Source organism: Artemia sp. Qi Xiang Cuo, chromosome 18 (genome assembly GCF_049724085.1).
Source record: "Artemia sp. Qi Xiang Cuo chromosome 18, ASM4972408v1, whole genome shotgun sequence".
NCBI classification, from domain to species: domain Eukaryota; kingdom Metazoa; phylum Arthropoda; class Branchiopoda; order Anostraca; family Artemiidae; genus Artemia; species Artemia sp. Qi Xiang Cuo.
Genome location: NC_142811.1, coordinates 27,721,092 through 27,746,500, shown reverse-complemented (window position 1 = coordinate 27,746,500; position 25,409 = coordinate 27,721,092). Strand labels below are relative to the sequence as shown.

General features: G+C 33.9%; 1 protein-coding gene across 1 annotated transcript in view; it reads right to left on the bottom strand.

Annotated features, from left to right (window-relative positions):
• LOC148941385 (stromelysin-3-like) overlaps window positions 1-25,409 on the bottom strand; it is a 128,283-nt gene that overhangs the window by 60,099 nt on the left and 42,775 nt on the right. The window contains exon 6 of the mRNA XM_089104159.1: window positions 341-494. Coding sequence (XP_088960285.1) covers window positions 341-494 — 154 coding nt within the window. The remainder of the gene's footprint in view (window positions 1-340; window positions 495-25,409) is intronic.

Genomic DNA, 25,409 nt, shown 5'->3' with positions numbered 1-25,409 from the left:
TGTTAAAGAATAGTTTCTTTTTTATATCAGGTTAAAAATTAGATGGCACTGGGCACTTCAACAAGATAAAGTCTTTTTTCTCTTTCCTACTACTTTACACTCCAAACTGTAAAAACAATAAATGCGTATGGATTTAATTATGCATAGGAGGCCTTGTGCTGATGAGTCTACTCATTGTATACTAGCTAGATAAATTTCAATTCCAGACATGAAACAACATCTGTTTTAAGTGCTTAGCAATTTGCTAAGGATAAAGAACAAAGGGAGGGAGGGGACTAATCCAAATTATTGTTGTGGTAGCAGAGTGCTGAGCCTCTACAGGATAAATTAGCAGTCCTACCTTTGAAAACATAAGTATTAGCGTCAGGACCGGTGAAAATAGTGTCAAATGTTGGATTTGCACATAATTCGGAACTTGTTGGCTTTTGAGGTGGTTTTGGTTTTTTGGTTGTTGTTGCAGCAATTATTGAAGTCGGAGGACGTCCATAAAGAGCCTATAAAAACAAAGAATAAACAAAATTAACCTCTAGGGTAATTGAACATATGTTCAAAATTAGGTGAATGTCGACACTGGGACTTATATAAACAGAGTAACAAAACATATGAAAATAAGAGATAACACGGGTCTTAGCAAACCAAATTGACAAGCTGACCCATAACTATCTCTCTCCCTCTTTTTCTTATGACCTTTTTTTCTTTTTTTACGAAATATCTTCTTCTGTTAGTGAGTTCAGAAACCGTTTTTATTCCTATTCTGGTTTTAAATGATATACAGGCCAGGATTTATACATAGGCCCACGAGACCCGGCCCTAGGCGTGCACAGTGCCAAGGGGCGCAAAAAAAACTGAGCGATTTTTTTTTCTTAACAAAAACTATACTGATGTGATTTATCGCCTAAGTGCTAGGTTCACTTTCCTGCTGTGCTGCCTATTCACAGAAAAGTGATTTTAAAACAAAACAGGAATTGTGTAGCCGCTTATAAACTGTCAGATGTCTCTCAAGAATGGCAGCTGAGAGCTTGGTATCAGCTCTCTCTTGCATTACTTTTGGCTCATCACTCATCAGTTGCCTTCTAATCAGGGTTTCCACTATCCCTGAATATTCGGAGATTTCCCCGTAAATCTCTGTGATTCTCCAAAAAATTTGCTTGGGCCTAGGAACACCACAGATTTAAATCCGGCCCTGATGATACAGTAGGTCAAAGGTTGGTATTTTATGGAGACGAAGGAATAAAATAAATAATTTATATAATTTAGGGCTATGACAAATAAAAAAATTCGAGTTAATTTACATGAATAAAATAACAAAATACTACGATATTTTTTTATATAACACGATTTTGTCTGTCTTCTCAGTCTTCAACAATTCTAGAAAACCAAAAATAACATTTGCAAAGACAAAAAAACAATCAAAACATACACATGTCAATTTTTGTTTTATTTTAAGACTTAAAAATGTATCTGTTCTGTTGATACTACTTTTACCGTTTCAAAAGATAAAGCCAGAGTTAGGTATGATAAGAAAAGATGAAGGAAGCCCAAATCAAATAATATCAAACGATAAGTATTTTGCTTAATGGACACACTCCAAAAAACATGTCATAAAGGATTTAGGAAGATATTGAGTAATCCGTCCAAAGTGACACACTTTTAAATTATTTGCTTTATTATATGCAAAGTCATTTCTGCGTACATGGAATAATTATCTCAGAAATACTTTCAGAAAAGAATTACTTTTTGAAACATTTCTTTTTACTAGTCACATTCAACGCAATAGCGTCGAACTGGCAAAGTTAACGCAACTCCGTGACCCCCCCCCCCTCTCCCCCTCTAGATCACATCCTACAGAGCAGACAAGTTTGAGGAGGGTTCATTTAATCTATGATTCTTTGTTCTAGAGCCCTTTTTAAGTGACAAAACCGACAGGAGGGAACCTAACCACCCTTCTGACACCCTTAGAGCCACCAAGTGCCCTGTAGCCCCATAGTACGCACCACTCCTAGGGTAAGGGTTCAAAATTAATGAAATGGCCAATTTTACAAAAAGGTTTTGCGGAAATATTGTAGTAGAAAGGTTGATATTTTATTTCTTTTTAAATCAAGATTGTTCAATGAATTTGGTGTGCATTATTGCAGGATTTATAGGCATAGAGATATTACACCACTTCAATGCGTAATCGTTCAGAGACTATTTAAAAAGCCAATCTTTTGGCTTTTTAAAAAGCCAAAGAGACTTTTTAAAAAGCCAATCTTTTTAAAATCGTTCAGAGACTATTAATATCTAAAACTATCGAATGCACAACACAACAAGAATATTTTCCAAAAACGTTGTCTGATTTGAATCAAACCTGGCATTAAGTCCGATGCACCTATTTTAGAAGTATGGAGATAAAATTAGAATAGCGATACCGTAAAACAAAACACAGAATTTATTCCACATATCGGAGACACATGATCAAGTACCTAAATCGAGGAATAGAAGACCCCCTTTCCTTCATAACTTTGTCTTTATATAACTAAAAAACCTGAAGCAAGGGTCTGGAACATCAGCTTCTCACCTCCCAAATTTTATAAGCATAAAAATATTCTACCTCTCTTGGCACGGAATCGTTCAATGATCATTTAAGGAGCACCCAAAATTGATCAAGTAGCCATCAAAAGCTAAAATACGGTAAACACCTATTCCAAATATGGTTCCTTATTTCAACCAATCTGGTATCCATACCACTACTTGAAAGTATATATTGAAAACAAATATAATTTCAAATTAAGACCATAATTTTAAAGCCAAGAGTGAAGTGGCTAACATGTATTATTTTTTGGCCACTCCACATAAAAGAAATGGTGGTAGAAGCTTTTAAGGGAGCTTAGATAGGAAACTGAATGTTCTAGTGCCCTTTTTAAAGACCAAAAGTGATTGGAAGGCAACCAGCTCCCTCCAATATCCTTTTGAGCTTCCAAATATGCTATAAACCCAATAGCATTGAATCAAAACTTCCAAATAGCCATTTGACTCAGAATGATAAAAAGGTCTTCAAATCCGTAAAACTTCCTGCCTTCCCTCCCTTAACTTTTTTTTTTCAAAGATAGACTTGTTGAACCTGGCTTAAGCCGTTATAACGAAATGATTCTCAATTTTCGATAAAAATGAGCCAATCGGTGGACTAACTAGGTGCAAAATCGACCTAAATCCTGATTTAATAGGGGCTAGTTTTTAAGGAGTTTCAAGGGGCGGTTGCCCCACTTTTATATATAATAACAATAATAATAATTTATTTTCAACCCACATCATATAGAAAAATTATAATTGTGGAGCATAACGAAAAAAGTAGATACTACACTACATACATGAGTACATAAAATTAAAAAACTTCACAAGAGCAGAGTAACCAAAGAAAAGAAAAATATTCAACATACAAAACACGAAAAAAAAACACTTCAAACAACACAAAAAGAACGAAAACTACAGCAAACGAGTAAGACCACTGGGGGCTGACAGGTAATATGGTAATTTATGTTCGTTTACAGCTAGACTTTATTATTTATTTTAATTTATGGTCGTTTTAGAGTTTATTTATTCATTCACATTAACTTCAGTTCGCTTTGAGCGTAACTTATTCTACGGCATTTGCTCCTTTTACATCGAAATACCCCTTTTTATAGAGATCAATTAAAAAACTTTTCCACAAAATAAGTTTTTCAAAGAAGAAGTAAAGAACTCCATTAAACAAGAAATGAGCAAAAATAAAATCAAATAATCTACCAAGCATGAAACTACCACAAATCAGCATCGATAAATAAACGAAACCCAAAACGAACAGAAATTACAATAAATAACCGAGTCAGTAGGTAAGAGTAAAATGTTTTTACTCTTATAACTTTAATAAATCAAATAATATTAACATTTTGATTAATAAATATCAGCATATGTATATTAAACTGCATTTGTATTTTTTTTTTTAGTAAAGTGCAAGTTATATTCTGGCCTTGGGAAGGCATAGGGGTTTTGAGCCCTACTAATGTTGATTTCTGCTCGATTTGAGTTTGACTCGAGTAGTAAGGCCATATAAGATTGAAAACCTAAACGCAAACCCTACGCCTTAGGCATGGATATGTGTGTAGGTTTTCAAGTAATTGGGTTACCAGGGCCATTTGCAAAGAGGTACCATTTCTATAGAAGCTATAGTAATTTGAAATATCATATGGAATTTGCTTGAAGGTATATACTTTACGTACGCGCCCCTACCAGACAGGTTGGGTATAATCTGTTTTGGTTCAAGTTTTTTCTGGCACAATTAACTGAATTTATATATCATGATATACAAGTTGTTTTTTTTAGGTTGGACCCATGTTGGAAAAACCAGTGTATCTTTTTTAGTTTTCTTTACAATTCATATTAGTAGGAGAAATGAATTCAAAGAGAATAGTTTTTATTTGCAAGGATATTAGTAGAGGAATAAAATGAGTGGTGCATTTACATGATTGGAGATTAATGATGGAGCTATCAACAGTGATGAAATTACTTCTTTAGTTTACGAGATTTGCGAATTTTTTACGAAGAGGTATTAGCGTAAAGGTATTGCGATGGTTAAGAATGTAAGGTATGAAATTTGCCCATTGGCGAATTTTTTGCGAAGAGGTATTAGCGTAAAGGTATTGCGATGGTTAAGAATGTAAGGTATGAAATTTGCCCATTGTTAGCATTTGAAAGTATAGCCTACGGATTTTTTTTGTTGTGGGCGGGAGATTTTCCGCAGGGGCGATATTTCACAGGAAGGACTTTCCGTAGGGAGGGAAGTTCCCGGGGATAAACCTTCCAGAGGACATTTTACACAGGGGATTTTGCCAGATTTCATTGTACTTTCCAGGATTTGTCGAACTTTCTCTTTGGCGACTCAATTTTACATGTGGAGATCTCCCAGTGGAATTGTACGGGGGAAATTTTCCGCAGGGTTGGCATCGTCTGGGGGGTTTTTCTGGGGGTGATGGTGTATTTTCTGCAGAATAAATTCTCTGTGTGAGAATTTTTCATGTGAGACGTGGTCGGGTTGTAGGCTTCGCTGACCAGTACAAATTGTCCGTGGCGTGGGGAGTTCGGGAATGATTTGAAAAAACAATCAAATACTAATATAACAAACAAACCATTCTCAAGTGAAAGTGGGCCTAGGAGAATATCCCACGCCTAAGTGTGCGCCTTAAATTTTCATGGGTAAATTTTAATTGAAAATAAACTTTATTTAAGGGGAATTTCCGGGGGTAGGGACTTTCAAAGGGGGTAACTTTCCATGGAGGTATTGTTCGTGGGATTAATTTTCAGGGAAGAGGGGGGGATGGCACGGCATTATCTGAAAAACTATCTGAAATTTAATAAAAAGTTTTTTCAAATGGTAGTAAAGAGCAAGATTAAAGCCTAATACGAACAGAAATCATTCCGTATATGAGGGGGCTACCCCCTCCTCAATACCTAGCTTTTTACGCTAAAGTGTGACACCCCAATTCATTAAGAACGACTCGCCTGAAACACAAGGCCCTGAAAGTAGATGAACAAGCGTTTTTAAACTACGAATGATGCTCCTTAATTTTAGTTGAAAAAATTGCTCTATATTTAATAGATTAAAGGTTAACCAAAATATTCTAATTATGATGATAATTAAAAATTGTTTTCTTTTCAGTTTTTGCCAAAAACTTTTGCATTTTTCTGTTAACCAAATGGAAAAGGAGAAAAAAAATCCGTTGTCAAAATAATATCAAGAGAGCGTACATACATACATAGAGTTCGATGGGACTTTAGGTTTTAATTGACAATAGCTGAATTAGTGTCGACTTTGTGTTTTACCCTCGGCAGCAGGGTTGCCACCACAACGAAATAAAAATCACCAGTATTTCACTAAGAAAATCACCAAAAATCACCATTTTTTCACCAAGAAAATCACCGAAAATCACCAATATTTCATCAAAATCACTCAAAAATCACCAAAAATCAGTGGTCAACAATAATAGGCTTCACAGCAAAAAGACGCGTTGGTCATCCTGAGCTAAAACGTTATATTTTTCAAAGGCAACTGCTCAAGAAGGAATAGAATTTATACCAACAACTAGAATTCTAGCCAAAACTGAAACTGTGTCCTTAAAATTCGGTTTCTGGACATAAAGAACCTTTTTATTTATTTAACTACTACTTTACTTTTCTTTGTCTTTACTTTGCAAAATCTTTTCTTTTTCTTTTTACTAGGTTTCCATTCAAAAGAATAATCACAAAAATCCTCTTTTGTCATCAAATCGAATTTCATTTATTTCTGAGCGTTTTTAATTCCCCCTGCCATAGTTGGTGTCATTAAAGGTAAAATTTAGCTCTGGAAAATACCACTTTTTGGTCTTCGAGTAGGGTGGTGGCAACCCTGCTCGACAGTCACAGCTACTCTGATCGTTTTATGTTTGAACTCTAGTCGACTTTTTGTAATTCCCTTCACTGAGTGAGTACCCAGAGCTTAGTCTGTCAAGAATTTTATAGGTTATGACTTTGGTGGTCTTCTCCATTAAAGTAAAAAAAAAACACCGTTGAAGTTACTCAGAAGATTTTTAGACCTTGTCAGAACTACAGTAAGCTCACAGATAGAACGACTACCGGATTTAGGGTCTGAGCAAAATAATAGATGTTGACGTACTTTCGACAAAGACTAATTAAGACTTCGAGTCAAAATGAATCCAAATAGGCTTTAACGCACATTTTTTCTATCCCGTCGACAGAGCTAACAAATTGAACGAGGCTTATCATTTCTGTTCATTCAAATTTTACAATATCGTTTTTTATTTCTGTGTTTTTAAATAAATTAAGCTTTTTTTGTAATATTTTTATTGATTAATTGAAAAAACAAGTTTTTTTTAACTTAAATTAATGAGGGAAATTAAAAATTAAAACGAACAGGAATTATTCTGTATATGAAAGGGACTGTCCCCTCCTCAACGCCTCGCTCTTTACGCTAAAGTTTTTTATTGTTTAAAAAAAATAAAGTCGTGAGACAGAGTCAAATTTTGGCGTAAAGAGCGAGGCGTTAAGGAGGGGACACCCCCTTTCATATACAGAATAATTTCTGTTCGTTTTAAGTTTTAATGTCGCTCCTTACTTTCAGTTAAAAAAACTTGTTTTTTTTTATTTAATTTCTGAACGCTTCGTTTTTGAATTAATGCAGCTTTGATTTTGGCTCAACGTACATTAATAATTAAAACGAAATTCGTATACTAATTTTTTTTTGTTAAATTGCTTTCTCGAAATTTTGTTCAGATGTACCCTACGAATTAACTTATGTAGCGACTTTCTATATTCGTATGTTTTTATTACGTATATGAGGGAGTTCGCCTCGTATATGAGGGGGGTTGCCCCTTCGTCAGTACCTCACTCTTTAGTCTAAGGTTTGTTCATTGCTTTCAAAAGAGCTATTTATTCTCAATAAACGAACTTATATTGTCACGGTGTAATTTTAAATGACTTGTAACAAAATTTGAACTTAGCGTGAAAGGCGAGGTGTTGAGGAGGAGGAGGGAACCCCCCTCATATACGTAATAATTTTGGTTCATTTTAAGTTTTAGTGTTCCTCCTTACTTTCAGTTGAAAATTTTTTTTGAATATTTCTAGTACACTATAACATAGAGCGCGACAAACATAAGAATCAACTTTAGAGGGACAATTTATCTTTAAAAGTGGGTTTATTTTTTCATTACTAAATTTTTCTTCTTTTTTTTTTAAGGAGGAAGTGGATTCATGCATTTACTCTCCCCCTGAAAAACGACCAAGATGGAACGATACCACAACGATGCAAGCTACAAAAATACACGGTTAAAATATCCCTTTACACATTTACAACGATTCGAGTGAAACAAGAAAACAGTTAAGGACACTTCTAAAAACACAGAAAAAGGACAAACATAGCCTTCTGTATAATGGTAGAGATGTGAGACACTTTAGTCGATTAAATCACGCAATTAAATACCCTGTGATATACTTATATCCCGTTATATCTTTATGCTAATCATTCCAAAACACTAAATTTCTTCAGCAAGCAATGATATACTATTTTTTTTTTATTTTTTTATTTAAATTGCGATCTATAAATTAAAGGTTATTAAATTTTTAACATGTTAGAAACGTTTAATATACGACTCTAATTTAACTTTAAACAATTGTAACAATATTAGATTTTCAAAGGATGATAAATCATCCATCAAATGATGAGTAGAAAATACACTTTCAGATCCAGCATGCCAGGGAACACACTTTCATATTCAGCATGTAGGAGAACCCTAAATGGTCACCCCGTTAAAAGGTAAGTTAACTCTAAATGGTTATGGCTTAGTGAACTGTAATCTGTTTGAATATGATAAAAACTGTTGGAATACTACATTACATTATATCAACAATCTGGGGTACTATGATAGAGACATTACATCTCTATATCATACTGCTCAGTAACTGGATGATGGTAAGGCGGACGTAAGTGGAATTTGCAGATTTTTAGGAGTTGAAGCACTCTAAGTCAAAGGCAATGTACATACAGATAAAGTTTTAATTCAAAAGTGTGACCCTAGGATTCTACTTTTCAATCTAGAAGAGTTTAAGTGTCCTAAATTTGAGGGGGGTTATCACCGTCCTGAAGACGAGGTTAGGTTCTTCGCACAGTGGATACCTAAGAACATACCTGATCGTGATAAATCCATAAGACATGTTAAAAACTATTCTATATCATGGGACCATCGTTTGTGGATGTTTAAGAGTGAACTCTAAGTACTATTTTTATGTAAACATTTGTTGTTGTTTTTTTTTCTTTCTCAAAAAAAAAAATATTTTTTAAAACTTATAAATTTTTAAACTTTATTTATTTTATTATTTTTGTAAATAAAATAAAATTTCAAAATATTCTTAAAGTTATAAAAATTTCACTATTTGTTTGTTCAGAGACACGATGCGACTTCCCCACCGGTATTCTATGACCGGTTATTGACACTACCAAATCTGTTGCATGTATTAAATAAGTATTTTTTACGCAGTGGAATGATAAACACATAAGTCATATCTTTAAAAAAAGTGAAGATGGATAATTTTAATAAAGTGTGTTTACATAACAAGGTTATTGTATCATTGAATGCTGACAATGAGAAATAGTTAATCTCTGATATAAGTACCACTGACAAGAATATTTGAAATGTCGTTATGCATGGTAGAGACAGTAAGGAATTAAATTAATTGGGAAAAACTAAAAAATTCAGATCTTATGTTGATGGATTTGAGAGATTGAGATCTCCAAAGATGATTACACTCAAAGAGAATGCCAACATAAAAATAATCGTTGATGATAGAGGACAACTCCTTGCTACTGTTGCAGGTAACACATTACCTACTGATACATCCAATCGTCACCTTTCGGGTATTAGCATTCAACGGAAGATCAATAAAAGAAAGGCCTACTCTTCTAATAATATCGTAAACCATATATAGTCTACATGTCGAAACTGTTACCGGTGTAAAAATAATGTGTTAATATACATTGAAATTGCCAGAAAAATAAAAGGTTAAAGTCAGATAATATCACGATGGAATATAAAGATGACTCGATGAAAAACAAACCACCAGCAAACATTACTGCCATTGATCAAACAGTCATTGATCCAAATAATACCAAAGACGAAAGGAATGTTGAGCCTATTGATGAGACACCAGTAAAAATTGTGTATGACTGAAAATGGAATAATGATTATTCTACTGATTACGAACTAAGAGAAGACAATAGCTATAATTTCAAGAGACAACGTGGTGAACTATTTTATGGAGCACATTCAAAATGTCCAAAGTTGATCATTGATATTAATAATGTATCATAATATATTTTTTTTTGTATTAATATTCTACATAGCATTGTTTCATTAAAAATATATTATGTGTTACATTGTTATGTGTTCATTGTTTTTAGAGTAAGCTAGCATATCAAAACGTTTAGAATGTATAATAAAACGTCGGACATGTAAGAAAAGAAATTTTTATACATCTATTGTCAGACACACGGGAACAAATTCTTTCATGAATTCGCCTCCTGGATAAATAAAAAAAGACATTTCATTCAAGAAATTATGACGAAACTCTAAGTAAGCAACAAACTCTTTCTTGAAGTTACATCCGGGATACACAATGCAGAAATTTCATTTAAGAAATTATCAAAAATTGTAAGTAAGTACCAAATTCTTTCAAAAATATGTTAATACGTTTAAGCAATAAATATCTTTAAGCTTAACCCGTCTTTATTCTTTAGAATAGTTTTATGCATTTCATTAAATTATGAAGAAATGTGAGACGCTTTAGTATATTAAATCACTCAATGAAATAACCTTTGATATCGTTATACCCCGTGATATCGTTATGCTAAGCATTCCAAAACACGAAAATGCTTCAGCGACCAAAGAGATTTTTTTTTTTTTTTTTTAATTTTTCTGTACATTTTGATTTAGAAATTAAAGGTTATTAAATTTTTCAAAAGTTCAAAACGGTTAATAGACGACCCGAATTTAAATTTAAGCAATTTTAACAATATTATATTTTAAACAGATTATAAATCATCCATCAAATCATGAGTAGAAAATAAACTTTCAGATCCAGCATGCCAGGGAACACACTTTCATATTCAGCATGTACGAGAACCCTAAATTCTCAGTCTAAGTAGCAAATTCTTTCTTGAATTCACCTGTTGGATAAACAAAAAACATTTTTCACTTAGCTAAATGATATAGAAATTTTAATTCAAGAAATTATTGAAAAATTCTCAGTAAGTAACAATTTCTTTCTTGAAGTCAATTCTTGGATACGCAATACGGAAATTTCATTCAAGAAATTATGAAAAAATTGTTGTCATAATTCACCTGTTGGATAAACAAAAAAACATTTCGTTCAAGAAATTATGACAAAATTCTAAGTAAGTAACACACTCTTTATTGTTTTCACGAGATAGATATACGACGTAGAAATTAAATTCAAGAAATTATGGAAAAATTCTCAGTCTAAGTAGCAAATTCTTTCTTGAATTCACATGTTGTATAAACAAAAAAAATTTCTTTCAATAAATTATGACAAAATTATTATTAAGTAACAAACTTTATTGTTTTCACGAGTTAGATATACGACGTAGAAATTAAATTCAAGAAATTATGAAAAAACCGCAAGTAAGTAGCTTTTTTTTCTCTTTATCACAAACAATTTTCACTTAGCGACGCGATGTAGAAATTTAATTCTAGAAATTATGAAAAAATTCTCAGTAAGTAACAATTTCTTTCTTGAAGTCAACTCTTGGATACACACAATACGAAAATTACATTCAAGAAATTATAAAAAATATTTGTACGTAAGTAACAAGCTCTTTATTGATTTCACCTCTTGAATATACACTACAGATACTTCATTCAAGAAACGTGATCAAACACGTTTTGAAACTACATGCTATTTGTATTCCTGTCCTTGGCACCTTTCCAAACGAGCGGGGACTCCCCACTGGTTCTTAGACATTGCAAAAAAGTGAGCAGTAAAAAAACTCCACGTTTTCAACCAGACTGTTTTTTTAGGCACAAATCGGGAGAGATATGCAAAGTCGACCTAGATTTATTTCATTTTTTTAAGGTTCATTTAGACCAAGTTAAGTGCGGGGACGTACCTTGGTCTCATTTGACCTTAAAAAAATGAAAAAAATCTTATTCGACTTTATAAAACTATCCCGAATTGTACCTAAAAAACAACGATGGTTTAAAAATTGTAGTTTTATTAATGATAACTTTTTTGCAATGTGTAGGAAGCAGTGGGGAATCCCCGCTCGTTTGGAAAGGTGCCAAGGAAAGGCATACAAATAGCATGTAGTTTCAAAACGTGTTTGATCACGTTTCTTGAATGAAGTATCTGTAGTGTATATTCAAGAGGTGAAATCAATAAAGAGCTTGTTACTTACTTACAAATATTTTTTATAATTTCTTGAATGAAATTTCCGTATTGTGTGTATCCAAGAGTTGACTTCAAGAAAGAAATTGTTACTTACTGAGAATTTTTTCATAATTTCTAGAATTAAATTTTTACATCGCGTAGCTAAGTGAAAATTGTTTATGATAAAGAGAAAAAAAAAGCTACTTACTTGCGATTTTTTCATAATTTCTTGAATTTAATTTCTACGTCGTATATATAACTAGTGAAAACAATAAAGTTTGTTACTTAATTAGAATTTTCTCATAATTTCTTGAACGAAATTTTTTTTGTTTATCCAACAGGTGAATTCAAGAAAGAATTTGCTACTTAGACTGAAATTTTTCATAATTTCTTGAATTTAATTTTTACGTCGTATATCTAACTCGTGAAAACAATAGAGTTTGTTACTTACTTATAATTTTGTCATAATTTCTTGAACGAAATGTCTTTTTGCTTGTCCAACAGGTAAATTCAAGAAAGAATTTGCTATTTAGTTACAATTTTTTCATAATTTCTTGAATTTAATTTCCATATTGCATATCCAAGAATTGACTTCAAGAAAGAAATTGTTACTTACTCAGAATTTTTCAATAATTTCTTGAATTAAAATTTCTATATCATTTAGCTAAGTGAAAAATGTTTTTTGTTTATCCAACAGGTGAATTCAAGAAAGAATTTGCTACTTAGACTGAGAATTTAGGGTTCTCGTACATGCTGAATATGAAGGTGTGCTCCCTGGCATGCTGTATCTGAAAGTGTATTTTCTACTCATGATTTGATGGAAGATTTATCATCTGTTTAAAATATAATATTTTTAAAATTTCTTAAATTTAAATTAGTTTCTTAAATTAAAATTTTTTAACTTTTTAAAAATTTAATAGAATTTAATTTATAAAACCAAGTGTTAATAAAAATTAAAAAAAAAAAAAAAAAATCTTTGGTCGCTGAAGCATTTTCGTGTTTTGGAATGCTTAGCATAACGATATCACGGGGTATAACTGATATCACAGGGTATTTCATTGCGTGATTTAATAGACTAAAGCGTCTCACATTTCTTCATAATTTAATGAAATGCATAAAACTATTCTAAAGAATAAAGACGGGTTAAGCTTAAAGATATTTATTGCTTAAACGTATTAACATATTTTTGAAAGAATTTGGTACTTACTTACAATTTTTGATAATTTCTTAAATGAAATTTCTGAATTGTGTATCCATGAGGTAACTACAATAAAGAGTTTGGTTCTTACTTATAGTTTCGTCATAATTTATTTAATGAAATGTCTTTTTTTTATTTATCAAGTAGGTGAATTCAAGAAAAAATTTGTCCCCGTGTGTCTGACAATAGATGTATAAAAATTCCTTTTCTTACATCTCCGACGTTTTATTAGACATTCTAAACGTTTTGATATGCTAGCTTACTCTAAAAATAATGAACACATAACAATGTAATACATAATATATTTTTAATGAAATAATGTTATGTAGAATCTTAATACAAAAAAAAATATATAAAGATACAGTATTAATATAAATGATTAACTTCGGACATTTTGAATGTGCTCCATAAAATAGTTCACCATGTTCTCTCTTGATATTATAGGTATTGTCTTCTCTTAGTTCGTAATCAGTAGAATAATCATTATTCCATTTTGAGTCAAACACAATTTTTACTGGTGTCTCATCAACAGGGTCAATATGCGTTTAGTCTTTGGTATTATTTGGATCAATGACTGTTTGATCAATGGCAGTAATGTTTGCTGGTGGTTTGTTTTTCATCGATTCATCTTTATATTCCATAGTGACATTTTCTGACATTGCCCCTTTTTATTTTTCTGGCAATTTCACTGTCTATTATCACATTATTTTTACACAGGTAACAGTTTCGACACGTAGACAAGATATGGTTTACGATATTAGTAGAAGAGTAGGCTTTTCTTTTATTGATCTTCCGTTGAATACTAATACCCGAAAGGTGACGATTGGATGTATCAGTAGGTAATGTGTTACCTGCAACAGTAACAAGGAGTTGTCCTCTATCATCAATGATTATTTTTATGTTGGCATTCTCTTTGAGTGCAATCATCTCTTGAGATCTCAATCTCGCATAACCACCAACTTAAGAGTTGAATTTTTTGGTATTCCAAAGAAATTTAATTTCTTACTGTCATGACAATGCATGCATACATTTCCAATAGTGCTACCACCTGTACTTGTTTCAAAGTTTAAATACTTCTCTTTGTCAGCATTCAATGCTACAATAACCTTGTTATGTAAACACACTTTATTAAAATGTTCCATCTTCACTTTTTTTTAAAAGATATGACTTATGTGTTTATCATTCCACTGCGTAAAAAATACTTCTTTAATACACACACGCTCCTGGGGAGTGTTCAGAACCACTTAGAGAAGAGCGGTGGTGAGTTAGCATAAAAGAGCTGACCAATCAAAACTTGAAATTGTTAGAAGAGTAATTTTTATCTGAAGTAAACATTTCTGTACAAAAATAAAAAAATAAATAAGTTTTAAAAATCTCGGTGTGTTAAAAAAGTTTTGTTTTTTTTGAGAAAGAAAAAAAAAACAACAAATTTTTAAATAAAAATTTTACTTAGAGTTAACTCTTAAACATTCAATAACGATTGTCTCATGATAGAAAAGAGTTTTTAACATGTTTTTTGTATTTATCATAATCAGGTATGCTCTTAGCTCTCCAATCTTCGAAGAACGTTAGCTCATTTTCTGGACGATGATAACCCCTCCAAACTTTAAGACAATTAAACCCATCTAGATTGAAGGGTAGAATCCTATGGTCACACTTTTGAATTAAAACTTTATATGTAGGTACATTGCCCCTTACTTAGAGTGCTTCAACTCCGAAAAATCTGCAAATTCCACTGACTTCCGCCTGGCCATCTCCAAGTTCTTGAGCAGTATTATATAGTGGTTTAATGGTTCTATCATTTTATCCCAGTTTTTTTATATAATGTCATGTAGGACTCCAAAAGCTTGTATCATATTCAAACAGATTACAGTTCACAAAGAAATAGCCACATAGGGTTAACTTACCTTTTAACGGGGTGACCATTTAGGGTTCTCCTACATGCTGAATATGAAAGTGTGTTCCCTGGCATGCTGGATCTGAAAGTGTATTTTCTACTCATCATTTGATGGTAGATTTATCATCGGTTGAAAATCTAATATTTTTACAATTGATTAAATATAAATTCGGGTCGTATATAAACCTTTTTTAACATTTGTAACATTTAATAGCCTTTAATTTCTAAATCGCAATTTAAATAGAAATTGAAAAAAAGAAAATATCTCTTTGGTCATTGAAGCCTTTTAATTTTTTGGAATGCTTATCATAACTAAATCACGGTGTATAACGATATCACAGAGAATTTAATTGCATGATTTAATAGACTAAAGCGTCTCACATCTCTACCATTATACAGAAGGGTATGTTTGTCCTTTTTTTGTGTTTTTACAAGTTTCATTAACTGTTTTAATTTTTAAATCGAATTTGTGTAAATTTTTAAAGGGATTTTTTCCCCGATTTTATTGGTATCTTTTATCTTTTTTTTTTCGGTCAATCTTGTACGTTTCTCAGGGGGGTTTTACTTTCAATATTAAACAAAACCCTTAAAAAAAAAAAAAAAAGAAGAAAAATTTAGTAAGTAACAAAAAACCCAAATTTTACAGATAAATTGTCCCTCTAAATTTTAGTCGTTTGTTTTGAGCGATCGATTTTAGATTTCACTATAATTATTCAAAAAAAATTTTCCTATGGATTTTATTTGGCAAAATCAGACTTTAAATAACACAATCTAAGCGAGAAGCTGATGGGTGTTCCCTCCTCCTCCTCAACACCTCGCCTTTCACGCTAAGTTCGAATGTTGTTCCAATTCTTTAAAAATGACCCCTGAATCAAAAGGTCGCTTAATTAGAATAAATAGCTCTTTTGAAAGCAATAAACAAACTTTAGCCTAAAGAGTGAGGTATTGACGAAGGGGCGAACCCCCTCATATACGAGGCGAACTCCCTCATATACGTAATAAAAACATACGAATATAGAAATTCGTTACATAAGTTAATTCGTAAGGTACATCTGAACAAAATTTCGAGAAAGCCATTTAGCAAAAAAAAATTAGTATACGAATTTCGTTTTAATTATTAATGTACGTTGAGCCAAAATCAAAGCTGCATTAATTCAAAAACGAAGCGTTCAGAAATTAAATAAAAAAACAAGTTTTTTTTAACTGAAAGTAAGGAGCGACATTAAAACTTAAAACGAACAGAAATTATTCTGTATATGAAAGGGGGTGTCCCCTCCTTAACGCCTCGCTCTTTACGCCAAAATTTGACTCTGTCTCACGACTTTATTTTTTTAAAACAATAAAAAACTGTAGCGTAAAGAGCAAGGCGATGAGGTGGGGACAGTCCCTTTCATATACAGCATAAATTCTGTTCATTTTAAGTTTTAATTTTGCTCCTTACTTTCAGTTAAAAAAAACTTGTTTTTTAAATTAATCAATACAAAGATTGCAAAAAAAAGCGTTTTTTATTTCAAACCCATGAAATAAAACACGATCGTGTCCAATTTAACTGCACAGAAATGCTAAGGCTCGTTCAATTTGTTAGCTCTGTCGATGTGATAGAAAAAATGTGCGTTAAAGCCTCTTTGGATTCATTTTGAGTCGAACTTCTAATTAGTTCTTGTCGACAGAATGTCAACATCTATTATTTTGCTCAGACCCTAAATCCAGTAGTCGATCTATCTCTGAGCTTACTGTAGTTCTGATAAGTTCCAAAAATCTTCTGATTAAATTCGACGGTGTTTTTTTTTTAATTTTATGGAGAATACCACTAAATTCAAAACCAGTAAAATTCTTGACAGACAAAGCTCTGGGTACTCACACAGTGAAAGGACTAACAAAAAGACGACGACACTTAAAACATAAAATGATCAGAGTAGCTGTGACTGTCGAGCAGTGTTGGCATCACCCTATTCGAAGACCAAACAGTGGTATTTTCCAGAGCTAAATTGTACCGTTAATGAGACCAACTATGGCAGGGGGAATGAAAAACGCTCAGAAATAAATGAAATTCGATTGGATGACACAAGAGGATTATTGTGATTATTCTTTTGAATGGAAACCTAGTAAAAAGAAAAAGAAAGGATTTTGCAAAGTAAAGACAAAGAAAAGTAAAGTAGTAATTAAATAAATAAAAAGGTTCTTTATGTCCAGAAACCGAATTTTAAGGTCACAGTTTCAGTTTTGGCTAGAATTCCGGTTGTTGGTATAAATTCTATTCCTTCTTGAGCAGTTGCCTTTGAAAAATATAACGTTTTAGCTCAGGATGACCAACGCATCTATTTGCTGTGAAGCCTATTATTGTTGTACACTAATTTTTGGTGATTTTTGAGTGATTTTGATGAAATATTGGTGATTTTCGGTGATTTTCATGGTGAAAAAATTGTGATTTTTGGCGATTTTTTTAGTGAAATACTGGTGATTTTTATTTCGTTGTGGTGGCAACCCTGCTGCCGAGGGTAAAACACTAAGTCGACACTAATTCAGCTATTGTCAATTAAAACCTAAAGTCCCATCGAACTCTATGTATGTATGTACGCTCTCTTTATATTATTTTGACGACGGATTTTTTCCTCCTTTTCCATTTGGTCAACAGAAAAAATGCAAAAGTTTTTGGCAAAAACTGAAAAGAAAACAATTTTTAAGTATCATCATAATTAGAATATTTTGGTTAACCGTTAATCTATTAAATATAGAGCAATTTTTTCAACTCAAATTAAGGAGCAATATTCGTAGTTCAAAAACGTTTGTTAATCTAATTTCAGGGCCTTGTGTTTCAGGCGAGTCTTTCTTAAGTAATTTGGGTGTCACACTTTAGCGTAATAATCTAGGTATTCAGGAGGGGGTAGCCCCCGCATATACAGAATGATTTCTGTTCGTATTAGGCTTTAATCTTGCTCTTTACTACCATTTGAAAAAACTTTTTATTAGATTTCAGATAGGTTTTCAAATAATGCCGTGAAATCCCCCCCGCTTCCATGAAAAATACTCCCACGACAAATACTTCCATGGAAAGTTACTCCCTTTGAAAGTCCCCACCCCCGGAAATTCCCCTTAAATAAATTCTATTTTCACTTAAAATTTCCCCAGGAAAATTTCAGGCGCACAATTAGGCCTGGGATATTCTCCTACGCCTACTTTCACTTGAGAAAGGTTTGTTTTTTATATTAGTATGTGATTGTTTTTCAAATCATTCCCGAACTCCCCCCGCCACGGAACTTTTTTGCTGGAAATCTCCCCCTCCCAACAGAAATATTCTCCCATGAAAAATTCTCAAACGGAGAATTTCTTCTGCAGAAAATACCCCATCTCCCACAGAAAAACCCCCCAGACGATGCCAACCCTGCGGAAGATTTCCCCCGTACAATTCCGCTGGGAGATCTCCACATGTAAAATTGAGTCGCCAAAGAGAAAGTTCGACAAATCCTGGAAAGTACAATGAAATCTGGCAAAATCCCCTGTGTAAAATGTCCTCTGGAAGGTTTATCCCCGGGAACTTCCCTCCCTACGGAAAGTCCTTCCTGTGAAATATCGCCCCTGCGGAAAATCTCCCGCCCGCAACAAAAAAAATCCGTAGGCTATACTTTCCAATGCTAACAATGGGCAAATTTCATACCTTACATTCTTAACCATCGCAATACCTTTACGCTAATACCTCTTCGCAAAAAATTCGCCAATGGGCAAATTTCATACCTTACATTCTTAACCATCGCAATACCTTTACGCTAATACCTCTTCGCAAAAAATTCGCAAATCTCGTAAACTAAAGAAGTAATTTCATCACTGTTGATAGCTCCATCATTAATCTCCAATAATGTAAATGCACCACTCATTTTTTTCCTCTACTAATATCCTTGCAAATAAAAACTATTCTCTTTGAATTCAATTCTCTTACTAATATGAATTGTAAAGAAAACTAAAAAGATACACTTGTTTTTCCGACAAGGATTTAACCTAAGAAAAACCTGTATATCATGAAATAGAAATTCAGTTAATTGTGCCAGAAAAAACTTGAGTCAGAACAGATTATAACCAACCTGTCTGGTACGGGCACTTACGCAAAGTATATACCTTCAAGCAAATTCTATATGATATTTCAAATTACTATAGCTTCTATAGAAATGGTACCTCTTTGCAAATGACCCTGGTAACCCAATTACTTGAAAACCTACACACATATCTATGCCTAAGGCGTAGGGTTTGCGTTTAGGTTTTCAATCTTATATGGCCTTACTACTCGAGTCAAACTCAAATCGAGCAGAAATCAACATTAGTAGGGCTCAAAACCCCTATGCCTTCCCAAGGCCAGAATATAACTTGCACTTTACTAAAAAAAAAAATACAAATGCAGTTTAATATACATATGCTGATATTTATTAATCAAAATTTTAATATTATTTGATTTATTTATGCTACAAAAGTAAAAATATTTATATTTTTTTCAGTAAAGTGCAAATTATGTTCTGGCCTTGGGAAGGTATAGGGGTTTTGAGCCATACTTATGCTAATTTCTCCTCGTTTTGAGTTTGACTCTGTTATTTATTGTAATTTCTGTTCGTTTTGGGTTTCATTTATTTATCGATGCTGATTTGTGGTAGATTCACGCTTCGTAGATTATTTTATTTTTGCTCATTTTTGGTTTAATGGAGTTCTTTACTTTTCTTTAAAAAACTTATTTTGTGGGAAAAGTTTTTTTTAATTAATTTCTGTTCGTTTTATATTGACATAGTCTTTTCAGAGAAAAAGAAAATAATTCTTTAAATCTTTTCTTTTTTTTTAAGACTTTATAGTTTGACCTGCTATTTGTATGCTGGAGAAAAATTTTCAGCAATTTTTAAAAACATAAGCCCTTTTAAATATCTGGACACCAATAGTAGTGTTCAATTTACTTTCATACCTCCTCTAGTTGACCTGAAATAGAAAACTTGATTTCAATCGCAAAAAAAAATCTGTTTACTTTCTTTGATAGCTTGGATACACTGTAGCTATTTTGATTTGGTTACATTTTAAGAGCAGAAGTAGCCCCGAAAGTTTGAACATAATACCCTTAGCAGGGTTGACACCTAAGTGCCGGTCGTCCTCTGTTTAGAACGGGTTGAATAAAACGGTAAGTTTTACGTTACGGTCTTAAAAACGTTACATTTTTGGTACGTTTTTGATTTATATTACAATTATGTTACGCTTTTGAATAATAAGTAAGTTTCACATTTTCTGAGTGATCTATTCCCTCCCCCCCGAAAAAATCTGCTGTTCCCATTTTGATTACACTGACATGAGTATAGACATTCTTTCATATCACGGACATTTAATCTTATTACACAATCACTAAGTTATTAGGATGAGATAATACCCACTTCGCTTACTCGCATAGTAAGTTAAGCATAGTATATATTAAATACGTAAACTAACCTAGGTACTTTTTTCCCCTTAACTCCCTACAAACAAAAGTTTAAATATTGTTATTATATTAAAAAATTGTTGTTTAAATATTAAAAAAAAATAAATATTGTTGTTTAAATATTAAAGTATACAAACCACGCTTTGCGATCCAATTTTCTATTGACTGATACCCGTTTGACTAGTTTCCTTTAGCATCTATCTTGCGTGTGTAGCAGCTAATTGACAAGTGCTGATGATATATATACTATTCTTTGCGTAACAACCTCACCCCCACCCCTTCTGATTGGTTGGACATAATATCGCGCTATATACAAAACATGCTCTTTTTATATGGGATTATGAACAGCTGATATTGATAAAATATATGAAACTGTAAAAATGAGCCATTTTTTGTTTATATCTAAGCATTAGCATCGAGGAGGGGGGTGCGTTGGTTGAGCCGGAATTTTCGATTTTATGCTAGACTTTTTCCAAATATCATGGTCCCTTTTTTGTCATTATACCCTCCTCTCCATCTGAGGTCCCACATATAAGTGTATAAATATATTTCATCGTTGTGTCGAATCTTGGATGACATTCTTTCTTGTCGTAATCTTTAGTGTTCTTTCATATTGTAAAGTAAGAATTTTATTGGTTGATCTTTTTTTAATATATTCCTAGGGCTATATCCCGGACCATCAGGGGGTGGGTTTATTTTCAGAAAAGGGGCCATGATATTTGGAAATGGTATAAAATAAAGAATTTAATGGTACTGCTTGTGTGTTTAGCACGTTCTCTTCAGAAAACAACAATCACTAAATATTTGGCTTTAGAAAAAGGCAACTAGACTAATGCCCATTTTTATGAAGAAAATAAACAGTTTTCTATCTGCACAGGCTAGGCTTACAGGCCACTTAAAAACTGATTCATAGGAACCATGCAGGCTAGACTGAGGCCCCAACCCCCCTGAAAATATAAATTTCTTTGAATTTCTCGGCACATCTTTATTAAATTATAGGTTTTTTATTATCCCCCCTAATTTTTATTAATTAAATCATTTCCAGTTCATTTTTATTAACTCACTGATCTTTTTTTCCATCTTCCATTAATTTCTTTGCCACACGATTTTTTAATTTTTGAAGTATTTTTCAACCACTTCTGAATGTTCTGTTACTTCCCACTTTTGTCAGTATAGCACAACGGTAAGAGTACTTCCGAAGGCTGTGTTAACTTAATTTGTAATCTTGGATGAGACATTATATTTTTTTTAATTTGAAAATTAAAATACTTAAAAAATTTTTTCCAGAATCTATAAATATAAGTGAAAATTCGGGGCAAAAAATCGATTCGTTTTTGCATAATTTGATCTTTTTTATTGGTTTTCGTCAACTCATCGACTTTTTCCGTTTATGCATTTAAAACCTAGGTAAATTTGGTTTTTATGTTATGTAAAACCCAATGCTTTTTGTGCCCCTCGTGTTCGATTATATTCATATATTCTTAAGAAAAGAAAAATAATTCTCTACTTTTTAGTTCATTTTGAAAATAGACTTTAATTTTTCTTTATTGTTTGATCTCCTCTCCTAAAAAATCCTAAAAAGCTTCTTTCAGTTGTGCAGGTAAACTGGAAGCAGCACTTACAGTTGAATAAATAGGAATTTCCTGAACTATATACTTTTTAGAAACCTTTTAAAAAATGGAGAGAGGATTTTTAATGAAAGGCAACAAAAGTCGCCTCCCCCCTTTAAGTACGGCTCTTGATAGTAAAATTAAGGCACCCTGCCTTGAAAAGAGACTTTCCTATCAAAAATTGCAAAAGAGTTACGCTTTTAAGAGTTGGACGTTACGAAATTTTTTTGGTCTGGTGACAACCCTGACCCTCAATCGTTCTTCGGATACTGCTGAGATGCCTTATTGGGAATTAGCATTAACATAGTGCATTTTGATTTAATCTTAAGGCAAGATTCAGTTTTTAAACATAATGCAAAAATTGGAGGGTGGGCGTGGGTGGGGGACTAGTTGCTCTCCAATCACTTTCGACTATTAAAAAGGGCATTAACCCTTTCTATTTTCAATCGAATGAGCCCTTTTCGAAGTTCCTACGACAACTCCTTCGATACGAAGTGCCCTGGTCTAAACCAAAAAAAAATATTAATACATTGTACCCACATCGATCTTTACTTTAAAAATGTCAAGACTTCCAATCACTTTAGACTGTTAAAAAGGGCACTAACCCTTTCAATTTCCAATCGAATGAGCCGTTTTGAGTTTTTACGACAACGCTTTCTATAAACACCTTATATGCCCCCAGGGCATAAATTACGACCCATTCCCTGTGGGCTGTGAGAGCATTGTCATCCTCAAAGACCTAATTTCCAGAACTTTCAACTACGTTAAAGAAAATGGCTATCTCGAAATTTTGATTGGATGTGTTTGGGGAAATAATGGGACTGAGAGGGGCGTTAGTTGCTCTTCAATCACTTTCAACTATTAAAAAGGGCACTAGCCCTTTCAATTTCCAATCGAAAGAGCCCTTTTGAAGTTTCTACGAAAACGCTTTCAATAAAGACCTTATATCCTCCAAGGCATAACTTATGACCCTTGCCCTGGGGGGGGGGTTGTCATCCTCAAAAACCTAATATCCAAAAATTTCGACTAAGTTGAAGAACATGTCTATCTTAAAATTTACATTAGATGTGTTTGGGGAAATGGTGATCGTCAGAGGGGGGTTAGTTGCTGTCCGTTTATTCTGGACTATTGAAAAGGGCACTAGCCCTTTCAATTTCCAATCAAATGAGCCCTTTTTAAGTTTCTAAGAGAACATTTCCTATAAAAACCTTATATGCTCCAGGGCATAACTGACAACCCTTGCCCTGAGGGATCTGAGGGGGTTGTCATTCTCAAGCACATAATTTATGGACCTTTCAACTACGTTGAATAAAATATTTATCTCAAAATTTTGATTGGATGTGTTTGGAGAAATGGTGGATGTGAGAGGGGGGTTACTTGCCCTTCAATAACTTTTGGCTATTAAAAAGGGCACTAGCCGTTCAATTTCCAATCGAATGATACCTTTTGTATTTTCTACGACAGCGCTTTCTATAAAAAAAAGCCTTATATGCCCCCAGGGCAGAACTTACAACCCTTGCCCTGGGGGTTGTGGGAGGAGTGTCATCCTCAAAACATAATTTCCAGACTTTTTAACAACGTCGAACAAAATGGCTATATCAAAATTTTGATTGGCTGTGTTAGGGAAATGGTGGGTGTGAGAGGGGTGTTAGTTATCCTCCAATCACTTTCGAATATTAAAAAGGTCCCAAAAACTTCTAATTTCCAATCGAATGACCCCTTTTTGAAGTTCCTACAACATCAATATCTATAAGAACCTCATATGCCCCCAGGACATAACTTACAGCCCTTGCCCCGAGGGCTCTGAGGGGGTATCATCCTCAAATATCTAATTTCTAAAACTTGTAACTACGTTGAACAAAATGGCTGTCTAAAAATTTTGACTGGCTGTGTTTGGGGAAAAACTGGGCGTGAGAGGGGGGCTAGTAGCCCTCGAATCACTTTCGACTATTAAAAAGGGCACTAGCCCTTTGAATTTCCAATCGAATGAGCCCTTTTTAAGTTTCAACGATAAAGCTTTCAATAAAAACCTTATATGCCCCCAGGGCATAACTTACAACCCTTACCCTGAGGGATGAAGGGAGTGTGTCATCCTCAAAGATATAATTTTCAGACCTTTCTACGACTTTGAACAAAAAGGCTATCTCAAAATTTTAATTGGATGTGTTTGGATAAATGGTGGGCGTCGAAGGGGTGTTGGTTGCCTTCCAATCACTTTCGTCTGTGAAAAAAGGCACTATCCATTTCAATTTCCAATCAAATGAGCCCTTTTTGAATTTTCTACGACAGAGCTTTATATAAAACTCTTATATACCCCCAAAGCACAAATTACAATCCTTGCCCTGAGGGCTGTGGGGGGTTGTCATCCTCAAAGACCTAATTTCCAGAAATTTCAACTATGTTTAACAAAATGGTTATATCAAAAAAAATTTTGAATGTGTTTGGGGAAATGGTGGGCGTGAGAGGGGGATTAGTTGCTCTCCATTCCCTTTTGACTATTAAAAAGGGCACTAGCCAGTAGAAGTGACCCTATTGACCCTATAAATTGTGACCCTATAGCGCGCGAAAAGGTTTCCTATTAATTTGAAATGCGTTAGCACAGAGATGCCAATAACAAAGGAACACACTGAATTTGCGTTTAGGGATTATTTGGGCGAAACCGTTTTAGACAGGTTATGGAAATATTTCGGCGAAACAGATAGAGACATTTTAAAAGAAGATTTTTGAAGAGATTTTAGAAGAGAATTTAAAGGTGAAACTCTGTGGTCGTTATAATACACAAGTTTCATTTGAACAGTGTTGTGAGGTCCTCTAACCCAACCCCAAAGGGTTCCAATCCTCCTACCCCAACCCCAAAGGAAGCCACCGGTCCTCAAAGGCCCCCCCAGCTCCCAAAGGCCCTCCACCGGCGCCCCCAAAGGTCCACCCCAGGCCCCCAAAGACCCTCCCCGGGCCCCCCAAACGCCCAACGATTGCCCAACAGACCACCCGGCTTCGACCGGCCAGCCACTGGTCCCCCCCGCGCCCTCACGGTCCAACATGGTCGGCCCGACCCGCCAATGGCATCACCCGGCCCCCCCCAGGTTCATGGGCGACCCAAGGCCCAATCGGTCCTCAAGTGCCCCCCAGACCCCCAAAGGCCATCCCTGTGCCCAAAAGGCCCTCCCCGGTCCCCAAAGGTCCCCCGGGCCAGAGAAGCGCCGCCGGGATGCGCCGTGGGCCAGGAAAGCGCCGCAGGATGTGCCGCAGGGATGCAATTGTGGCGGGGGGGGGGTTGTTGGGGGGGGGGGGGGGGGGGGCGGGATCTGGAAAAAATCTATA